At 38.9% G+C, this 23,163-nt stretch overlaps 1 protein-coding gene across 37 annotated transcripts in view; it reads left to right on the forward strand.

Annotated features, from left to right (window-relative positions):
• DST (dystonin) overlaps positions 1-23,163 on the forward strand; it is a 411,253-nt gene that overhangs the window by 136,317 nt on the left and 251,773 nt on the right. For 21 of the 37 annotated variants that reach the window (XM_060752763.2, XM_060752758.2, XM_060752766.2 and 18 more), the window contains 4 exons: positions 10,472-10,561; positions 11,054-11,152; positions 17,708-17,785; positions 20,415-20,507. In XM_060752763.2, coding sequence (XP_060608746.2) covers positions 10,472-10,561; positions 11,054-11,152; positions 17,708-17,785; positions 20,415-20,507 — 360 coding nt within the window. The remainder of the gene's footprint in view (positions 1-10,471; positions 10,562-11,053; positions 11,153-17,707; positions 17,786-20,414; positions 20,508-23,163) is intronic. The other 16 variants (XM_060752765.2, XM_060752769.2, XM_060752795.2 and 13 more) reach the window with 2 other exon arrangements.

Here is a 23,163-nt window from a genome sequence, read left to right on the forward strand (position 1 = left end):
AAAATGAAAATCAACAGAAAAGTGGAAGCTGTTAAAAGGAACAAAAAGTCTTGGGATTTATTTTGAAAGAAGCTTTTAATTGATTTCTAGAATATTCAAAATGTTGTGTTTAATTATGCAAGGGCTCCTAACCTGTTTGTTTTTATCCACACTAGTTTGGGGACCTGGCGGTGCCTGGGTTATTTGAGAAAGGCAATGTGTGCCAAGGTTGGTCTTTATCAGTTATTTATGTGGCTTGCAGTGCTCTCGGGAAGTTAGTGAAGGTCTATCCTCCTCCAAACAGCACCAGGATGTAGAATGGGTTATGGGGGCACTGTGTGCCAAGTTTGGTCTTGATCAGTCACTGGATGAGGGCCACAGTGGTCTCAGAAAGTGAGTGAAGGTACTACAAGTCCCATAATCCATAGTCCGTCCTCCCTCAAACTGCACTAGAATGTTGAGTTGGCCATGGGGGCTCTCTGTGCCAAGTTTGGTCTTTATTGGTAATTGGATGAGTGTCACTGTGGTCTCAGGAAGTGAGTGAAGGTATTGCAAGTCCCATCACCTATGGTCCATCCTCCTCCAAACAGTACCAGGATGTAGAGTGTGTCATGGGGCTCTGTGTGCCAACTTTGGTCTTGATCAGTCATTGGATGACAGTTGCAGCTGTCTGTGTGAACCGAAAGTTTGAAAATACTACAAATCCCATCATTCATTGTCCGTCCTCCTGCAAACCTAACCAGGACGTAAAGGGAATCATGGGGGTTATGTGTGCCAAGTTTGGTCCAGATCCATCACTGATTGATTTTTGTCTGGAATTCCCCTGTTTTGGGGGGGCAGCTAACACCTGCCAACAAAGGATCCCCCAGGCAGCAGCCAGCCAAGCTTTGAAGCTGCAAGGCCATTCAATTCTAATCAAGGTGACTAATTTCAACATTCACACTTGCCTCAAGCAGACAAGAGTTCTTTATCCCACCCTGGACATTATTCCACAGATATATATATACGTCCCTTGTCTAGTTTCAAACAGACCTCACAACATCTGAGGTTGCCTGCCATAGATGTGGGTGAAATGTCAGGAGAGAATGCTTCTGGAACATGGCCATACAGCCTGGAAAACTCACAGCACCCAGTGATTCCGGCCATGAAAGCTTTTGACAACACATTATTCCTATTCTTTCCATATTCCACATCTATTTCATTTCAGAGGTATAGTTGTCCATCATTGCTAGTGACATGTTTGTGAATGGAAGGCACAAGTACGGGGTCCCAGATGTGTCTGTCTATGTATTTCAAAATTGGGACTTGACGGTGGGTAGGATTTGTCCTTTGTAAATCTTTGACCTCAACTGTAGCTCTTTAATTTTAGTCTTAAGTAAAAAAAAAACAAGGAAAGATGTGAGCCAGAGACTGGAGTGGGCTAGCTCCTATTATTAGACAGAGGTGGGTGAGAACATAGTGCAGCTGATTTTGAGAAGTCAACAAGGACCCATGTAATGTATTATTCCTATAGTTTTGATATCAGGGAGTGGGAGAGGGAATGGTAGGATTTCCTGTCTCCGGTGCCAAAATAACTTTTCTCGTTTTTAGGACAATGCCATTTAACTTGAAGGGGTGTGTGAGATGATTTGCAAATCTACTTTCGTCTGACATGCATAGATTTTAATGTCTCTGCCATATAGAATCAAACCTATTCCTTTCTGCCTTTTCTCATCCTTTTTCTTTGTTGCGTTGAGATGTAACAAGCTGTGAGAAGGATGCGTGAAAATGTCGAGAATTTTTCTAATTCTATTTATTTAAACAAGTATGTAATTTTTAGGTGTAAAGTTTATGTCCTGTGCCCTTGACCCCAGTGAACATGGAGGGCTGGTTCTACAGGTTTATTTCACCTCCTTCATGGAAGTGAATATGAATATGATATACCACCACTAAAAAGGCCCAGTCAAAAAAATCAGTAGATTTTCAGAGGAATCCTAGAATCCTAGAGTTGGAAGAGACCTTGTGGGCCATCCAGTCCAACCCCCTTCCAAGAAGCAGGAAAATCACACTCAAACCACCCCTGACAGATGGCAGAAGGACAGATAACTGTAACACGGGAGGAGGGTGTGTGAGCCGTTTATTAAAGCCATGCATGCCCTTGCAATTGGCGATGATTCAGGCAACACGTTTCTTCAGGAAACAGTCACTGTGGCATTGCCAATTTTGGGCACATGTTCACAAAAGTTTGGCTAGCCTATTTGTGGAAGGGAAATGCTAGAAGATAATCAAGGATGTTTATGAGATGCCTTCATAAACCACAGTCAAATACTCCATGTTTTAGGCTCTCAGCTGCGCTGTGGTCAGAACAACTGTCAGTGAGTCTGCCCAGGGCAAATCAGTATTAATAGTGAAATTACTGGATAGAGAGAAGTGCATCATGAGCCATGTAAGTACCTAGGCAGACATATTTCATATCAGTATTATGCAGTGTTGCTAATTCATTGACCTGGGACAAGGAATATTCAGAAGTGAGAGAGGTAGAAGGATTCTTTTTGTTACAGGTAGTTCAAACCTAACTTACCTTCAACATATTTATGAATGGGGAGTCTGTCCATAGTGAAATGTACCAATAACAATCCCTGTCATTTATTTTGTTATATCTGACCAAGAACAGATTCCCTATCCATGAATACATTGAAGGTGAAATACATACAAACTAGCTGTAACAAAAGACGTGAATAGCAATATAAATCCATTTTAACTGGTAGAAAAGCAGGCAGGGAGAACTATATTTATTCAAAACTAGCTGACCCCTGCCACACGTTGCTGTGGCCCAGTCTGGTGATCTGGAAAATAAAGTAATGAGAAAGTGCTGGTTTCTAATATCTGTAATTTCTATATGCTGGTGTGGGAAGTTTGGCCCAATTCTGTCATTGGTGGGGTTCAGAATTCTCTTTGATGAACTATGAATCCCAGTAACTACAACTCTCAAATGGCAAATTTTATTTTCCCCAAACTCCATCTATTTGGGCATATGGAGTATTCGTGCCAAGTTTGGTCTAGATCCTTCATTGTTTGAGTCCACAGTGCTCTCTGGATGTAGGTCAACTACAACTCCAAAACTCAAGGTCAGTGACCACCAAACCCTTCTAGTGTGTTTCTGTTGGTCATGGGAGTCCTGTGTGCCAAGTTTGGTTCAATTCCATCATTGGTGGAGTTCAGAATGCTCTTTGAATGTAGGCTAACTATAAATCCCAGCAACTACAACTCCCAAATGACAAAATCAATTTTTTGAGTGATCGTCACTCCTTGGGTTAGTAGGTGTCTTATGGCCAAATTTGGTGGCAATTCGTCCAGCGGATTTTGAGTTATGATGTCACTCAAAACAAAGAGAGCATTTATATATAGGTAGATAAGCATTCTTTGCTCTGCAAATTTCCCCAGTTCTGTGAAGCTACTGTTGCTTTTTGTGTTCTTTCAGGCAGATAAATATTTCTGTCTTGATTTTGACCAATGTCCTCTGCCTTTCCCCCAATTATGGGGTTAAATGACAGTTTCTTTTCCTTAAAACGTGTTACCCCTTTCTCTAGCCAAGTTGGCACATTTTCCATACCCAGCTGTGCGATGAATGTTGTGCAAGTTGGCCTGCCTTGAGGCACCAAATACCCAAGCCCTGAGATTCCCACAGTAAATCTTGAAGATTCTAACAAATTCCTGGGAGATGCAAAGGATTTCAATGTCAGTTTTGTTGGCAAGCTTGCCTTGTTCCCAAATCAGTATGCATACCGAGCTTTAAATTAAATTTTAAGAAGTGGCAAAAACATGTGCATCAACAAATATATTAGCATATAAAAAGACACCCATTGTTTGCTTAATGACTTTTAAAGTTTCTGATTTGTAATTGAGTAATAGGAAACTTGTGTTCACTTTCCTTTCTTAGAATTATGTGGGAACAATGGACTACTTCTTTTCCTGCCAGGCAGACTGCTGAGAAAAGAAAGCAATGGCTCCACAAATGGTGAAGCCACGCATGTTAGTACTGTAAAGATGCTTTGACTTGACTGACTTTGCTTTGTGAGTAAAGTGTTCACGGGCAACAACTATTCATTCTTTGACATTGTTGGCTCCACATGTTCTATATCCTAGGCAAATGTAGGTCCTTGAAGCTGTGGCAGCGAGGGATAAATCCAGGATGAGTTTGTCAATCTTGTTTTCATGAAAACATCAAACATAGAACTAAATCCAGTTGCTAGTCTCAGCTGGAGTAGATTTTTAGTCCTAGCTAAAGCAGTCTCATTGAGTGGATGGGGCTAGTTAAATCAGCATTTTGGGTAAGGTCATTCATTGATTGGTTCTGTTTTAGTAGGATTTAATAAATGAATTTAGCCCATGGCTCCAAAACCATAATTCAGCATGCCAAGGAAACAGTGCACCAAACCTTGTGTTCAACTACTCTTCAATCCTTATATTTCAGCATATAAATTTTGAGGAAGGGCTTTAAGCCTCACTTCTGTATCACAATAACAATAGTTTGACTTGCTGTCCAAACTGAACAGCCATGTTATTCCAACATACACATGGATCTACGTATGTGCAGATTACTCTCTCGATAGATAGATAGATAGATAGATAGATAGGGTAATGGGAGTAGAAATTTTGATATCATGGCAATGTGAGCAGAGAAAGCAAGAAGAAGAATGTCTGAGCCCCGAACCTATTTTAGCTCAGTCTCATCACAGTTAGTATTTGATCTGAGTAGGCCAAGGGGAATCCACAGACCTCAGAGAGTTGATGCAGCTGACTTCCCCCAGGAAATGGCTTTGTTCTTGGATTGTTTTATCTGTGATGTGTTAGTGGACTGGACCATCCATAGGAGTATGTGGGATTGGCATTGAACTTGTACATTTGTCTCTTGTGTCAGGGGAGGAGGGATTAAGTGAACTATTACTTTCATGAAGACTTTCCTATATGTTTTCTGTCATATAGCCCTTTTTGAACCATTCACTAAAAGCTAGAACTATTACTTTTGTATCGTAAAAAAAGGAAAGAAATGATATGAGTCTGAAGAGTAAGAGGTTGGGCTCCCCTAAGTCTGTTAGTGCCCTCATTTCCTTCAGGATAAAATATCAGGGTTGCCTGTCATCAGTGATGGACTGGATGAAGGCTAATAAGTTGAAATTAAATCTAGACAAAACAGAAGCACTCCCGATCAGTCAGAAGATAGATAAGGGTGTGGGATTACAGTCTGTATTGAATGGAGTTACGCTCCCCCTGAAAACACAGGTTTGCAGTTTGGGGGTTATCCTGGACTCATCGCTGACCCTGGAACCCCAGATGTCGGTGATGGCCTGGAGTGCCTTCACACAATTAAAACTTGTGTGCCAGCTGCACCCATACCTTGAGATGCCAGATCTAGCCATGATAGTCCATGCCTTAGTCACATCCCACTTAGACTACTGCACCATTCTCTATGTGGGGCTGCCTTTGAAGATAGCTCGTAAACTTCAGCTGGTTCAGAGACTGGAAGCCAGATTACTAACTGGAGCTCTGTACAGGGAGAGATCAATTTCCATGTTGCAGCAGCTCCATTGGCTGCCAATCTCCTTCCGGTCTAAATACAAAGTGCTAGTCATTAGCTTTAAAGCCCTAAATGACATAGGTCCAGACTATTTGGCCAATCGTACAAACCAACTTGAGCACTGCAGTTAATGGAGAAGGCCCTGTTCTTGGTCCTACCCCCATATCAAGTACGACTGGTGGGAACAAGGACAGAGCCTTCTCCTTTATCGCCCCCACCTCTGGAACTCCTTCCCTAAAGAAATAAATATGGTCTTCTTCCTCCTCTCATTCAAAAAACAACTGGACTCATTCTTGTTCATTCGCATATGGAGAGAAGGAGGACTAGATAACGAGAGACCTGATCTCTGGTTGAGAACTATTACTGTATTTGGGCTCCGTCATTCTATGTTAGCCCAGCTACCATCACTGGCCACACAATCGATCCATATAACTTTGTGAACTTTAGTTGGCCTCTGTAAATCTGTTGTGGATGTTTTAAGTTCAGATTTTATGTCATTATATATTTTTTGTTTGATTATGTTTAGTTTAATTTATTGATGTTAGGTTCTAATGTTTTCATATGTGAGTTTATTCGGGATTATTATGTCGGTACTTGTTTGTTTTACTGAGGCATTAAATGTCTGTCTTTTTGTTTATTGGAATCTGCCCTGAGTCCCCCTGGGGAGACAGAGTGGAATATAAATAAAGTATTATTATTATTATTTGAGACACAAGAAGATGAGTCCACAGCAGACAAGATCATTCTGCTGGCTGTTGTATTGGATCACATGTTGGACACTTCCCAAATCTCTAGGACTATGTGATGTATTGTCGAATAATTCTGCAGCTGGCAGATGGTAATTTTGTCAGTGCCGATTGTGTTTAAGTGCAGGCCAAGGTCTTCAGGCACTGCACCCAGTGTGCCGATCACCACTGGGACCACCTTGACTGGCTTGTACCAGAGTCTTAGAAGTTCAATCTTTAAATACACATATCGTGTCAGCTTTTCCAGTTGTTTCTCTTCAATCCTGGGATGGCAAGATTCACAATCCATACTTGGTTTTTTTAACACAATCGTGAGATCATGAGTATTGTGCTTCAAAACTCTGTCTGTCTGAATTCGGAAGTCCCAGAGTAGTTTGACATGCTCATTTTCTGTAACTTTTTCCAGCTCGTGATCCCACCAGTTTTTTGTTGCAGGCAGATGGTATTTGTGGCACAAGTTCCAATAAATCATCTGAGCAACGGTGTTGTTGTTGTTGTTGTTGTTGTTGTTGTTGTTGTTATTGCCCGTCACCAGTGGGCAAGTCTGAGATTCATGGCAGGTGAGGCTAGAATCCAATGTAGATGCAGATGTTCCTTTCATTTCTCTGCCACTGATTTTTTTTTACTACCACTCACTTCTTTTTCATTACCATCCAGTTGTCTGATGAAGGAAGGAGAGATTGCTCTTACAAGAGATCTGAGTTGATTGCAGAGAGAGGGCTTTTGAAAGCAGGCCAAGGTTACTCAGCAGTGATGTACATCCTTGTTTTTCTGCCCTTGAATTCTTGGTGTTCAGCAACTCTCTTCTGTTCCTAAGATACCTCCTCCCTCCTCCATGCTGGCACATAGCATCCTTTGAAGTCTGTTAATTTCACAGCTAACAGACACACCTTGAGGCAATGAAGCTCTGAAAGAGAGTAGAGAGAATAAAGCTAGGACTCTTAACACCGTTTTCCCCACCCCTTTCTGTCAGTTCTCTAAATGTACAAACAGCTCCAACATCAAACAACTCTGAAGTCTATTAAGGCAATTAGCCCAAACATTCTAACTATACTTGATAATCCTTGAATATATACAGTGTAATTATCTGAAAAATAGGGTTGTTTTGTAGGAAACCATTCAGATAGGTAGGCATTCTGTTTGGGTGGGTAGGCATTGCATATTCATTAGGCTATTATCAGGGGTAATAATTATTCAATAAGATTCAAATTGCCAAAGGGTTGTCATATTAATTTATGTTATCACAATCCTCAGATATGTTGAAGTAGAAAAATTCAGCTTGTTGATGTATAATAAAGTGGTTTCAAACACAATTCACAATGTTTGAATTGAAGATCTGCTTTACTTCTTACTCCAGTTCCATACATTCCATACATTCTCTGGTCCATCACTACTGCATCTTATCCAATTTATAAATTGTATTCTGTATAGCTACAACCATGTCCTTACTGCCTTCCTAGAAACATAATAAAATGAGCAAAGACCTGGGTGCCATCAGCATGCTGGTGAAATAACCTCCTCATTACTTCAGTTGTCTATTTCGTATAGATTAGGAAGGTGAATAGCCGGTACCAGCCTGAGCCAAGATAAACTTCTAGGCAATCCCGGCCCCCCAGAGTAGGAGCTGGCTAATTCATAACCACCACCCCCTCCGCCCCAGTGTTTTTTGAAATCTGCTTCTCCATTCCACTTGTTAAATACTTATTTTTACATTTATTATGTTCTAAAATTATTGACCCCAGGCATCAGCTACATGTTTGAAATCAAAGCAAACTCATAATTTCACTTCTCATGTGGGGACATGAGAGAAGCCTCCCACAGGATGGTAAAAAATCCCGATGTCCCCTGGGCAACATCGTTGCAGACAGCTAATTCCCTCACACCAGAAGTGACTTGCAGTTTCTCAAGTTGCTCCTGACGTGAAAAAAAATCATTTCGCTCATGAGATCAATACTGTCCTTCAATATGGTGTGTTAGTGATTACAAGTATACTACGATTTAATCACTGTTATATGTTATTTTAAAGATATTGGAAGTGAACGTCTCTTACTCTCTGTATGTTCCTTCAAGTTACTCATGAATTTCATAGGATTTTCATAGGCATGGAATATACAGAGATGGTTTGCCGGTTTCTTTCTCTGAAATATAGCCCTACAGCTCGTGATGTTCATTGGTGGTCTCTTATCCAAGTTTTTTTTTTTTTTTGTCGTGTCAGGAGTGACTCCTGGTGTGAGAGAATTGGCCGTCTGCAAGGACGTTGCCAAGGGGACACCTGGATGATTTGATGTTTTTATCATCCTTGTGGGAGGTTTCTCTCATGTCCCCGCATGAGGAGCTGGAGCTGATAGAGGGAGCTCATCCGCCTCTCCCCAGATTCGAACCTGTGACCTGTTGGTTTTCAGTCCTGCCGGCACAGGGCTTTAACCCACTGCGCCACCGGGGGCTCCGTTATCCAAGTTTAACTTCCAGAATGAGATAGGATTTGGTGACCCTAAGATATTTAGGCCTACATGGAATAGCTACAAGGACATATTTTAAAGGCATGGTTCATACCTAAAAGACAGGAGATATTGATAAGAATAACTATTATACAAAGTATTTCTAGAATTCTGAAATCAATATTACATTATAGTCTAAAACCAATATTAGATTGACAAAATCAATATACTTTTTCCTGCACTTTTGAAGAAACAGATAAGGATTATTAATATGCCCTTAACAGAGTTCTTCTAATAAATGCTCTTATTGGTAAAAGGCAGCATGAAGTGAAAACTTTTATCGATTCCACCTTTCCCTGCTATTTTTTGTGCTCCAGAAAATCTGCCCCAGAATGCGCCATAACCTTTTGGGAAAAAGAGATGTCTGCATAGATAGTAGGAAATCCATCCCTCTTCTATTCCATTCATTGACGACTAATTGGGATTTAGACTTTTAATCATATCTATAATTCATGTAAAATTGCCTTAGCCTCCACCCTGCACCCCACCCAGACAGTAATGAAGTCAGTAAGGGAAGGGAACAATTAATGGTATTCCTAATATAATATTGGTTTAAGTCAGATACTCTTCTACAAAGGCAGACTGCAGCCAGGAAATCAGTAGACGTTATTGCTCTCCTCGGGTGGAGAGCAAGAACCAATCTCAATACAATAGTGAAGAGTATAGACATTACACTGGCAACAAAGATCCTCATAGTCAAAGCAATGGTATTCCCTGTATGGATGTGAGAGCAGGACCATAAGGAAGGCTGAGCGAAGGAAGAGAGTCATTTTTGAACTGTGGTGTTGGAGGCTGCTCACTTGAGGGAAGGAGATTAGAGGCAAAGATGAAGTACTTTGGCCACATAATGAGAAGACAGGAAAGCTTGGAGAAGATAATGATGCTGGGAAAAATGGAAGGAAAAGGGAAGAGGGGCTGATCAAGGGCAAGATTGATTGATTGATTAATGACATTTATATGCCGCCCTTCTCACCCCGAAGGGGACTCAGAGTGGCTTACAAGTAATATACAATACAATAAATAAAACAAATAAAATATCTTCCTGGACCCCTCTCTTTACTCTGGTGTGGTGGAGGGGCTCCCAAGTAATGACACTGAAGACAAGATGGCACTGTCTTCTTGGCCCCTCTCTTTACTCAGGTCTCAGAGCAGCAGTTGGTGTTGGATGAATGGATGAATCATATCCTTGAAGTGACTGGCTTGACTTTGAAGGAATTGGGGGTGGCGACGGCTGACAGGGAGCTCTGGCGTGGGCTGGTCCATGAGGTCACAAAGAGTCGGAAGTGACTGAATGAATAAAAAACAACAATTCTTCTACAGATCATCATGATTTTAGTTCTTGATTAATTCAGTGAAATCTCAGCTCTAAGCTAAAGATACCATAATTTTCCAAATTAATATTTGAAAAATAATCTCATATTTTGAGAAACCATTGTAAATATGTCTGTTGGGAAAAAAAATGGTTGTCTTGGTTCGATTATATGAAGACAATTTTGTTTTGATCATAGTATTCAATGTTGCCTGTATCAAGTTCAGGGACAATTTGTTGCATTGTTGTTAACACTGTGACGTGAACTCAGAGCAACTTGATTCATTCCTCTACTGCTGCCATTTTAACAGGTAGTTTTTTGTGCATGGGCCCCAATGAACTTAGTGCATCTTCTTGACCTTGTATCTCATTTTCTTCATAGGTTCGCAAGCATGTGAATGATTTGTACGAAGACCTGAGAGATGGACATAACTTGATTTCTCTTTTAGAAGTTCTTTCAGGAGATACCTTGGTGAGTTTTTAAATTTTCGTTCAGAAGCCTTCTGGGCTTCAGAATATTTGCTTGTTATTGATTATTGGGCTTCTCTTAATTCATTAGTTCTATAGCTGGGGAAACACAAAAAATAAGCTTAGTTTCAAAATTGCATAATATTCTGGATTCTGACTGGTTTGACCATATTATTTGTTGTTTCCCCTGTATAATTATAAATTCTGTTTCTGTAGTGCATTTGTTTTTGCCATTATTACTTAAAAAAAATCTTGTATAGAAATTAGAATGCTAAATATTTTTCCCCGTTAAAGAAAGGGGAAAAACACACATGCTCTCACCTTAATTGTCTAACACTCCCTCTTGGTGTCATCTTTTTTTGTTGTTGTGAGCATTACTACTACCCTTTCTTAGCACTTGTTCTCTTCATTATGTTCTTCTGTTCATATTTTTCTCTTCATTTGTGGTCTGTCTTGTGTCTTTGCTCTCCTGTCTCCTGTCTGTTGTGTTCATTAGCCAAGGGAGCGAGATTTTTTGAAGACCTTACGGTTGGTGAGTTCAACAGAAGCATGCCCGTTTGAACAGCATGAGGATGAGGAGGATGAGGATAAGGGGGTAGGTGCCGACCCCCATAACTCTACTACTATAGTATTTGAAGAGTGCTGCTGCTAACCTGAAAGTAACTCTGTAGTGTGGTGCTGTGCAGTGGTTCTTTAGAAAGGATTGGGCATTTTTGTGTATTTGTTTTCTTTGTGTATATGTGTGAGTGTGTACCTGTGACTTTAGGGAATCTATCAAGACCCTCTGAAATGTATGGAAAGGTGTGGAAAGCCTACAGCTGCCCTCCATGACTGATGGATTGTCCTTTAAAAGTTCATTTTGAACTGCTGCAATGTTAAATTATTTCACTTTTATGTTTTGTTTTGTTCTGGTGCCACAACTGTACAAATAATCCTCCTAACAATAATGGTGCCACAATAAAATTTCTATCTGTGTGGTCTTCATTTGAACATGGCGTTGTGGTTGTGTCATGTCATATGCAAACACAACCCCTTTAAGCAGAAATAATAAATATTCCCCACAGCATGATTTCTACATAGTTGAAAAGACAACAGTTTTAAACAGAGGAAAGCAAGGATATTGAGAGTCAGAAGTGGAAAAATGTTGCCATGAGATTCGGTGCGTAACTCACTGGCTGAAAGTATAATAATGTTTGCCCAGTAGATAGATTATAGAGATCTGAGTCATGTACCAGCTAATCAATTCCTTCCTTTTTTGTGAGATCAATTTTTATAACAGGTAATACTGAGATAGCATTTTAAATAATGCCCTTTTGTCTTCCAGATGGAAAATATCTGCCTATAAACAAAGATTTTGGCGCGATACTGAGTATTGATTTGTCCTAAACAGTTTGTTTCATTACTCTAAGAAACTGGCATTTACATTTTTTTCTCCTACTGTATGCTAAAAGGTCTTTTGAGATTACTTGGGTTCTCGGTAGCAAAGATAAACATTGTCCATCTTCTGTTTTTGAAAGCCCTATATATTTTATTATGGCTCAGAAAACCTTTCAAAACATATTTGGCTTTCTATATGAAATGTGGTTCTTTTTGTGTTCTGACTTTATAAGGATACTTGGTAATGATTATTATAATATTATTATTATTAGTCATGCCTTCTGCACATAGTACATTCCAGGCAATTATTTCTTCATTTATTTCCATTTATGAGTGTTTGCCTGTTATTAAGGCTGTATATGCTGATCTGCTTCTCTGGCAGCAAATTCCATTGAATAAATTGAAGCTTACTTTTGAGTTAACATGCATAGAATTGCCTTATTAGCTTCTACATTAGCTATCAATTCATCAAAAGCCACATTTGGGCGTCTTCGTGTATAACTCTTCATATAAAAACTGAGAGCAGGTTTGGGGATCATAATTATAGATTTTGAAATATGACCCATGGATAAGTAGAAAGTCAGAGAACAACAATGCCCATGACCATCGCCACCAACTTCTCCCCATCTCAATATTCTAAAAGGCCAGAAGTGGTGCCACAACAAAGAGATTGGAAAGGTCAGTTCTTCCTTTAGATCAGTGGTTCTCAACCTGTGGGTCCCCAGATGTTTTGGTCTTCAGCTCCCAAAAATCCTAACAGCTGGTAAACTGGCTGGGATTTCTGGGAGTTGTAGCCAAAACACCTGGGGACCCACAGGTTGAGAACCACTGCTTTGGATTCTCTCAGCACAGACTACGTTCCTGCCTTTCACTGCACTACTCAGGGAACGGGATAGTTCTATTTTTGGTAAGAATAAAGGTATAACAATCAAATCAGCCAGTAGATAAGTCAAACTAGATTTTTTAGGTTGACCTTTTTGATTTTCTAGACTTAGCTATGAGAATATAGGGTACTCCTTAAAGCAATTGCTCAGGATTAATTTTTGAAGGACGTTGCCTTTATCAGAGTCACTTCTTCAGGTCTATTGCCCTAAGCTATAGGGCATAAATAGTGCTAAAGGAACTAGGCTTAATGGTTTACTGGACTTTGTTTCTGCTAGCAGGAGATACCTTTCATGGATTAAGAAATAAAATAAATAAACTTGATTTATATGCTGTCCTGTCTCCCCAAAGGGGCTCAGCGTGGTGAACAACAAAGTCAGCAATCATCCAATGCCATATGAAAGAAAAGCACATGAACAAATAACCATCCCACCCGAAACCCTTGCAGATCCAGCTTTAAACCAAAAATAAGACTCATTGTAGCATGTAAAACGTAAAATTCCCCTACAGGCCTGCGAACTTCTTAAAAAAATTATCTAGAGCCATTTTCAGGCTTCCACTCATATTACTACATGGTAGATTGAAATTCTTTCATAAGTGAAAAAGACTTTTTCCCCTTAACCTGATATAAAGAATAGTTAGTCAAGTGTTGGTTGCTGGCCTTAATTTTAATGTAATCATACCCCAGTAAAGCATAGAATCATAGAGTTGGAAGAGACGTCATTGGCAGGAATGTGATTTTCCTGCCAAGAAACAGGAAAATCACATTCAAAGCACACCCAACAGATGGCCAACCAGCCTCTGTTTAAAAGCCTCCAAAGAAGGAGCCTCTACCACAGTCCAGGGCAGAGAGTTCCACTGCTGGAACTGCTTGTTCTTTGACATCTTTTAAAGTAAGACTTCTCATTTGATATGTGCTTTCCCTGTACCTTAGCTCTTATTGAAAAAGGAACCACCCCCTTAGAGAACTCAATCCTTTCCAGGAGAACCTAAAAGAAGCACCAAACTCCTCTATACTATCCACTTTTTCAGGTTTATTAACATGATTAGTAATTTAGCTTTGCCATTATAATTGTAACATCACTTTTGAGCATTGTGTAAAAATGGAATGAGAGCTGTTCCCAGCTCCTTAGGTACTATTTGTGTAGTTGCTATCATTCACATGCTTGTAAAGCCCAAAAGACTCCACCAGATATTTTGCCTGGAGTCTTCTGAAACATGCCACAGGTCTTGGGCAACTGTGGAACCACAACCAAGTTTGTATCCATCAACAGTATGAGTATAGATACCAAGTGGTGATGGTCAGCTAGCATATAGGCTGCCGGGAGGTTATTTTTCTTAGTTACGTCATCTCTCTCTGTGTATATATACCTCTCTAATCCCTCTCTTTCTTAATCATGTCCTCAGTTCGTCACATATATGGGTCTGCATCTGTGCAAATACATTGTTCAGAATCTTCTAGCTAGCTAAGATTCTGAACAGTGTCTTTTTGCAGGCACAGACCCACATATCTGAATGCACAGATGTCCTCTTGAAGAACATCAGTTACAGATAAGCAACCTGCCTTTCTTACTGTACTGTTTTCTAAAGGAGTGCTCTGTAATACCCAGAAGCATAGACCAGAACCTAACTGGAAGAAAAATAGATGGATGCTGATCTTACTGAACAAAACATGAAAAAGGCAGCTCCTTCGGTTGGACTTTTCATACTAGGGAGCTTGTCTCAGGGCATATATATGTACCCTATAATCTGAGGCCGGTCTAGGGTATGTATACTCTGTCATGGACCTGAAGACAGCTATATTGTCCATCCCCATCACGTGGTGGGTTGGGGGGTGGGGAGTGAAATCCTGGCTCTCCAGTAGGGCTGCTCATATTTTCCTAAACTGGACAGTCACCTGACCTTGGTTGTCCCGATTATTACCAGATTCAGAAAGGCAACCCCCTTTCCTTCTTCTTGGTTGCAAGGATACCTTGGTTGATGTCAACAAAGATTGTCAGCAGTGGCCAGGAGTTCTCTAGGCCATTTGCTGTGGTGACAGGAGGGGATCATAGGCCTAATCCTTCCCCTTTGGTCAAAGTGTAGGGCTGCTCTGGTGTGTTGCTCAAACTCAGAATTAGCTGATTTTGCATAATGTGGGGTAAAATCAGATTAACCTGTTTTACTGCATTACGAACCAGAAGGCCCTGGATGTCATTTTGACACCTAGGAGTGTTGTCTTGTCTACATAAGAGTTTGGGGCCATTGAAGATTTCCTTTTAGTGCTCAGCAGGAAAGAAAAAAAGCTAGTTCTTGCCACAACAAAGAGAAAGGGGAAGACAAGGAAAAAGAAAAAGAAAGCTTTAAGTTTCTTGCAGTGAATGAGCCAATACGCTCTTACTCTTTAAACTTAATTTACAGGGTTTTCCAAGGAAATATTCATTGCTGAGCTATAGCCATTATCGTACTATATATCATGCTTCTACTTGTTGTTACAGAAGTTGGTGAAAAATCTGAAGTTTGGAAGAAGGGCATTCATATTTTGTGTGTTTTCTCCTATAGATCTCCTTAGATGGCTAAATGAATGATGCCTATGTAATTCTTCCTCTTTGTGATTTTACGCTAACTGCATGCAGTTTTGCCATGTTTTTCATTAATTTGCTATTATTTGTTTTCCTGAATAAATTTTTTTTGTTTTCATCCACTTACTTGGTTTTCTGCATGTTGTGTTCTGCAAGCATTTCTGACAAAATAAAGATTGCCAGTTGTTGGTTAATACTTGAAAATCTATAAGGGAACAGTATATAGAGATCTGATTTATAAACTTCCAAAGCTGTTTCTTGGTTATGTATTCAGAATGATTTTCTGATCGACCTGCCCATATATAATTCAGTCAGAATTGATCGCCTATATGCATTTTTCAGAAAAGATGAATTAACAGGATTTGGGATTACAGTACCCGATGAAAGATTTTTTTTGAAAAGCCATATGCCTTTCCAGGTCTGATTGAAATGGTTTGTGTGGTCAGTTTCACATTTGTTTCTTGGCAAACATTGGTTTATCTCTGCATAAAAGACCCTTAGACTCTACACAACATGAATTCCTTTCAGGATAATGAAAAATTAGCATGTTTCTTGAAAAGAAAGCTTTTTAGGAACAGCATATACTTCCTTTTAAGCCTCTTGCACAGCCAAGCTGCTTCCTTAACTGAAGGTAGCCCTGTTTATTTAAGCATTTCTATACTGCTTTTAATTCGAAATTTCACAATGGAGTTTACAGTAATGCATATTAAAATGCCCCAAACACAGTAAATTGAATTAATAAAACCATCAAAGAATGATAGAACTCTTTTATTGAATGTCCGTCTACATGTACCCCTTTATTTGAGGCTGGTCTAGAGTAGCAGTACTCCAGACCACTTCTGGGGGCACCTACACTGGAATCCAGACCATCCAGTGGGTTTGAAATTGGTTTGTCCTCACTGTTGTTGTTGCTGGACTGCCATGGAGTCCCCATGACTAAGGAGAAGGAGGGGGGATTGACCTCCGTGGCCGTCTGCAACAATAGGAGGGCAACACCGGTCAGTTTGCCTCCTTTTCCCTATGCTTCTCACTGCAAAAAAAAGGGAATGGTGATGCTGGCTCATGTCAGCAGTGAATAGTCCATCTGTCCATACTTACCTTGGAATGTGGGGCTGCTTTTGGACTCCTCCAAAATTTTGATGAAACTCCTTATCATTCCCTGACTTTATTTACTGTGCTTATATACCGCAATTCTCAGCCCAAGGGCAACTCATTGCGGTGTGAATAACACAGGTTAACCGTTTTAACTGTTTTAACCCCACTCCCCACCACCTCCACATTTAATCCCAGGATGTCATTTGAACATCTAGGACTGACCTCTGATCAAAATCAGGGTTTCCGGCTGGGGTAGACAAGCCCTAAGATCCCTTTAATTCATAGAGCGAACAGCTTTAGGATGGGGGTGGGGAAGCATTCGTGAAAAGCAGTTTGTGCATTAATGGAGGTTAACTGATCCCAATATCTTCTCAAATAATGTTAGTGGGGGTGAGTTGTACACATCCATCTCAAGATCATCATTTGTGCTTAAAATTGTAATTGAGGTCCTGACTCAGCCAGGATGAAACAATGTTGAGTCCTATTGATTTCTTCTATAGCGATTTGATTCCTGCTTAACTTTCCTAGTGAAATTTATGAGCCAAAGATAGTTCACTTTGGACCTGCTTTTTTTTTAAAAAAAAAAACCAACACCTGTTCTACAAGGTATGTTTTGGAGTTGCATTGTAGCCATATGTCTACCATAACTGCCCTAATGAACAACTAGAGAGGAACATTCAGTTCTTATTAGGATGGCCCCTTCTGAACCAGTACATTTGTCTGCTCTTTGATCTACTGTGTCAACACTGGATCCCAGCAGCCCTATAATATAAAATATCTTTGTTGCGTTGTGGTACAGCTCAATAATAACTTAGAATGGGTATATTTGCACAAAATGCACAACATTTATGTGTGGTATGATTTATGTAAAGGAAATAAGTCATTTATTATGTTCTGCAGCTTGACATCCAAATAGCTCCCTACTAAGGTTTAATAACTCTCATTAGCATTCTACATCATGGATATAAAGGTTTATTTCTGTGGAGCTTATGAGAAATCACATCCCATTTCCAGTGCATCTGAAATTTGATTTCATTACAGATAAAAGGGGAGGGGGGACCCTAGGGGTGAGGAGCATCTGTAAAATTTAAATTTGAGTATTTTTTTTCTCCCAGAGTTACTAGATTTTACCAAAATCAATTTCTAAATAAATTCTGTGCATAGCTCAAAAAGGTTTTCTATTTAGCGTTTCTTTTTGTATATAAACTCTCACTATCTCCGCTTTCTGTTTTTAGCCCAGAGAGAAAGGTCGGATGCGTTTTCACAGACTACAGAATGTACAAATTGCACTTGATTATTTGAAAAGACGGCAGGTAAGATATTATATCCTAAGCATCTAAGTAAACACTAAGGAACAAATAATATTTTAATGCTTTCATTTGTATAATTAAAATTAAGAACAAAATATTTCTTAATGATGCTTTTTGAAGAAAGGGAATTTCAATAGTTTAATTGCCCGTTTTTTTCATTATTTATTTATTTTCCTATATTTATATACCGCCTTTCTCATCCCAGGGGGACTCAAAGTGGTTTACAACATATTAATGCCAAAATTCAATGCCATATACATATATGTAACATATGACAAGAAGTATATATAACATTATATACCTCATTGCATTTAATGATCTGAGCTGAAAATTTGTTTCTGACCAAAATCCGAAAGTAGAGTGACCCTTGTTTTCATCATGAGCTATCTTATGATGAAGCATATTATTCATCTCCTTCAGGCAATACTCACTTTGTTTTTCAGTGTTTTCTCTCTGTTGAAGCTGGGAAAATCAATATAGCTTACATGCCAGAATTGCATGTCCCATGAGAAATAGGAGAGAAAGGATATTGATGCAGCAATAGTCATATAATCTAGGCTGAAATTCTGTTCCTGTAAGAGGAAAAGAAAGGCAGTTGATTTGTGACGGATAGTTCTGTTTGGAACTCTTCCCCCCAACTCCCCAAAGCAAGGAGGGTTACCCTTTTGAGTTAATTTAAAACACAGGCACATTGAACAGATCTTTATACATCCTTATTCTATTTGTATTTCACAATAGTGTTTTGCGAGGCACTGTAGATAGATGTTGTACTCTTTCTGTTTAAGAGAAAAGTGTGGAGTTTAATTTTCTGTATATATGAATATCAGCACAGAAGGAAAACTCAATTCAATACTTCTATGTAATTAATGTAGGTCATAATATTAGAAAGGACCTTATCATCTCTCAACTAAATTAATTTACTTTAATCTGAAAAATTGTGTGCGCCCGTACATACATATATATATGGGTGATTTCAATATAACATTTGCAGTGCCACCTTCTGGTTTTTGCCGCAATTACTATGAATAATAGGGGTTTTTTTTTATAGTGCTTGATATTTGCTGCTTTGGGGGTACTTGGAAATTTGTACATTCATAATTTCTTTTAGTAAATGAATGCTGTTGAAATATACTAAGGTCCTCTCTCAATATTGCGATCTGTAAAAATTTGCATAGGATTGTTTAACTAGATTTTCCCAAATGCTGATTCTATTGCATACAAAATATTGTATGTTTCTGATCTATTCAATCAGACAAGAAAATGGTAAACCAATCAGGATACATAAGTCTACCGATCTTGATTTTAGCATTACCAAACTATTTGTGCAGAAATGAAGGTGGAAAGAAATGAGAAAACATCTAAGGTTTGCTTGTTTAATAAGGCTGACCAAGGGCCATGTGGTATGAAGGAAGCTTCTGACCTAAGGGCCATTTAACTTGCTCCCTGTTCCTGAAATATTCTTTCATGTTATCTGATCATTGCCTTTTCAGTTCAGTTCTCTGTGTGTCTTGTCTTCTAAATAAAATGAAATGAAACTTTATTTATAGCCTGCCCTATCTCCCCGAAGGGACTCAGGGCCACTCATACAATGGCAAACATTCAACACTGACAGTAATATATAAATAAATCAATGAAATCCTTAAATTATCATTTAAAATCTCTAAATTAGGCTAAAATTGTTGGGGAGAGAGATGGAAAACAGAAATTTAACTGGATGGGTTCTAGCAGCTAGGTAAGGTGCAAATAGATGTACTTAATCCTTCTCCTCTCCGTAAGCTAAATTGCATAAGTGTGTTTTTAATAGCTTTTTGAAGGAGAGGAAAGATAAGGCCTTTTAAAACTCTTTCGGGAGGAAGTTCCAGAGCTGGGGAGTGAACATGGAGAAGGCCCTTTCTCTTGTTCCTACCAGCCACACTTCAGACGAAGGTGGGACTGAGAGATGGGCCTCCTCTGCTGAACGCAGCACTCGTGTTGGTTTATATATATGCAGATGTGGTCTTTCAAATAGTTTGGGCCTGAGCCGTTTAAAGTACATCCTATTACATTTAGTGGGTTTTTTTTTCAAGAACATTATTTGTAGGATTTATTTAACTTATTGAATTGCTCCAAGGACATAATTCCTTGACGTAAATCACATTCAGTCATGATAAGTATATAGATCCTTTACATCTCAATTTTCTCAGTTGATAAGTCTTGTCACAAAATGCCATACCACAACATATACACTATATGCTATCCTTCTACTTGAATGAAGAACTCTTGTATCATGGAATATATAATGAACCTTTTTGTATTTCTTAATTGTTTCAGATGCAGAGTATAATTTCTATAAAATGTAATTGAGATGAACATATCCTGTTAGGGATTAATGGCAACTTGAATAGACTATCCAGATAGATTTTGCTTATCACCTAATACATCAGATATCTTTCGTTCTCCAGAAAATTATCATTTCAACTGAGTGATAATATGTAGTTCAAATTCCCTAAAGTATTTTGAAAGTAGCAGGAAGTAGGGAATATGGAGGTTGTAAATACAACATTGTTACCCATCTTTGGATTGTGAAGGATCAGAATGCATTTTCAACTTCATCTATTTTAATCCTTTTCCATATTTTTTCCATTAATGACAGGTGAAACTGGTGAACATTAGGAATGATGACATAACAGATGGAAATCCCAAATTGACTTTGGGATTAATATGGACCATAATTTTGCACTTTCAGGTAAGATGATTTGTCACCTTCAAAGCACTTTCCCGTTTAGACCTCCTTTTCAATGACTGTATTTGCCAGATATGATCTTGAAAAGATTCTGATAAAGGAAGTTGTAGAAGCTCTGCTCATTTTGTTATTGCCATTACCGTTGCTGCTGCTGCTTTTCTCTCCCAAATGTAGTAATTTCCCATTTTGTTCAGATAACCAATAATGCTGAATTATATCACAAATCACATAGTTTTATGGAAACAATGTTGTGAATATAGAAGTATGATTTTTTGTGCAAAATCAATCTGTTTTGGCACAAAAACATTATTTCCAGGTTGGCATGTGATTTTTTCATGCACACGTTTTTGTTTGATTGTTTCTTTTTTGAGATGCAAAAGAACAATCTTGCATCTACCCTCCACCACAGTTGGAAAGAGTGCATTCTGGGGCAAAATGATTCATTCACAAAACTCCAATATTTTAATGCAAAAATTTCTGTGTATTTCTGTTAGAACAGTGGTTCCCAGCCTTTTTTAAAGCCAGGGACCACTTGACCAGGAACCACCTTGACCAGGGACTACTCTCCAACATTAGTACCGAAAGGGTTGTGAATCAGTTTTTGGTCAACTTTAGATTTGATTTGGTTATGTGAGGGTGCTGATTCAGCAAATTGCATTGGATAGGCCACATAATCTCTCTAGTTTCTGATATAGAAAATATGCCATCCAGTAGTTTCCATCTGCTCTCCCACAGAAAGCCATATTTAATAAGCCAAGGCACTATTACTTAGGCGATCCCTTGTTGTCCAAGTAGGATTGTCTTCCAAGATTGGTGTACTGGCAGTGGGTGTGCAGGTGACTGTGGAGCCCTATTCTTGATCTGCATGTTTTCCCACAGTGAGGGCATTGTTTCCAGGTGGAAGGCGGTCCCGGTTGGGGTTGGTTTGATGCCCCTTCCTCTTGGCACGTTTTTCTCTTTTGCCCTCCATTTGTGCCTCTATATATATAGTGCCATGGCACTATAAGAGGGTTCCGCAAGACCAGTCACTCTCATTGCAACGGTGTAATAAGAGTGAGGCCCAGGCCATATTTTAGTTCTTGCACATCACTGGTGGTCTACATACCACAGGATGGGAACCACTGTGTTAGAGTAATTTCTCCAAATATTTCTGGATCTGTGGATTTTAGTTCTTTGTTGTTGTTGTTGTTGTTGTTGTTGTTGTTGTTGTTGTTGTGTGTCTTCAGGTCATTTCTGACATGGCCTACATTGAGCTTATCATAAGGTTTTCTCGAATATAAAGCGAAAAATGCATAAGTTCCCACCCATGTATTATTCTTAACTAGCTTTCCCAAGTGTTTCAGCAAGGAAAGAAATGATAATGGATATGCTTTCAATTTGATCTGTCTTGCACGGTGATTTTTCTGGCTTTATTGAAACCTTAATCAGGAGACATGACAACTGTGCTAAGCACTTAAAATGCAACTATTATATTGAACATAGAAGATTGATTTTTTTTTAGATAGATGCTGGCTGTTAAGGGTTATATGGGAGAATTATAGGACACTCTCTTTCAAAATATGCAATATTTGCTGTTATTTTCTCTGTGGAAATGTTGGTTGTGCCAGATCACTAGAGGGCACTAGAATTATGATATTGAATGTACTCAGAGAATTATATAAATGCTCCTCCTAATCCATACAGTATGTGGCATTCTTGTTTCTAAACTTCTGTGTCTGACAACTACAGTTTATTTGTAAATGTTGATTCCCAGATTATTATTTAGCCTCATTTGCCATGACTAGACTATTGTTCAAAACCATGCGTATTCAGAAAACAAAGGACATGCAAAGCATTTAAATCATGCTATTTGCATAGTTCAAGGGGGAAGGTTACAGAGATATTTAAAATTTCAAAACACCCAAATATATGTCAGTTGGAACTTTTTAATTTTATTCCTAATGACAAAAAAACCTTATTATATGTAAATAGTACAACAAAAAGCCTTAAAAATAATTATAAAATGCATTCTTGCTAATGTTATTGAGTACCATTTGTATTGTAAGATATTATTCTCTTATCCCTCTGGATGTCAAGCGTATAGTAAGGTCAGAATGTGTTTTATAATCTGCATCAAGAAGTACAGGCATAATTTCCATTCTGTCAGTTTGGTGAGTAATGCTATAAGGACGCACCCTCTGTGGCTACTGGTTGTTCATGACTAAAGAGCAAAGTTCATTCAAATCTTGTGTGCTATGGAATAATGCTAACATATTCCAGTACTATTTTCTATTCTTTTTTTCTCTGTAAGTCACTTTGGGGTATTCTGAAAATTGTGGATTAACATTTTAAATATATTTATGCATTCACCCTAAATATAAAAAACTTCCTTGATACAGCAAAAAAAAAGTGAGGAGACACTACTTTTTACAGTAGTAACTCCCATAATCTTCCTGCCAGCATAACTGATAGCCTTGTATTGTCGAAAGCTTTCATGGCTAGAATCACTGGGTTGTTGTAGGTTTTTTCGGGCTATATGACCATGTCCTCTAGAACTTGGCTACATAGCCCAAAAAAACCTATAACAACCCATTGATAGCTTTGTTGCTAAATTGCTTTGCTCCACAACATTCATTCAAATAGGAGCTGTGGTGGCGCAATGGGTTAAATGCTTGTGCCA

Source organism: Anolis sagrei, chromosome 1 (assembly GCF_037176765.1).
Source record: "Anolis sagrei isolate rAnoSag1 chromosome 1, rAnoSag1.mat, whole genome shotgun sequence".
Taxonomy (NCBI): Eukaryota; Metazoa; Chordata; class Lepidosauria; order Squamata; family Dactyloidae; genus Anolis; species Anolis sagrei.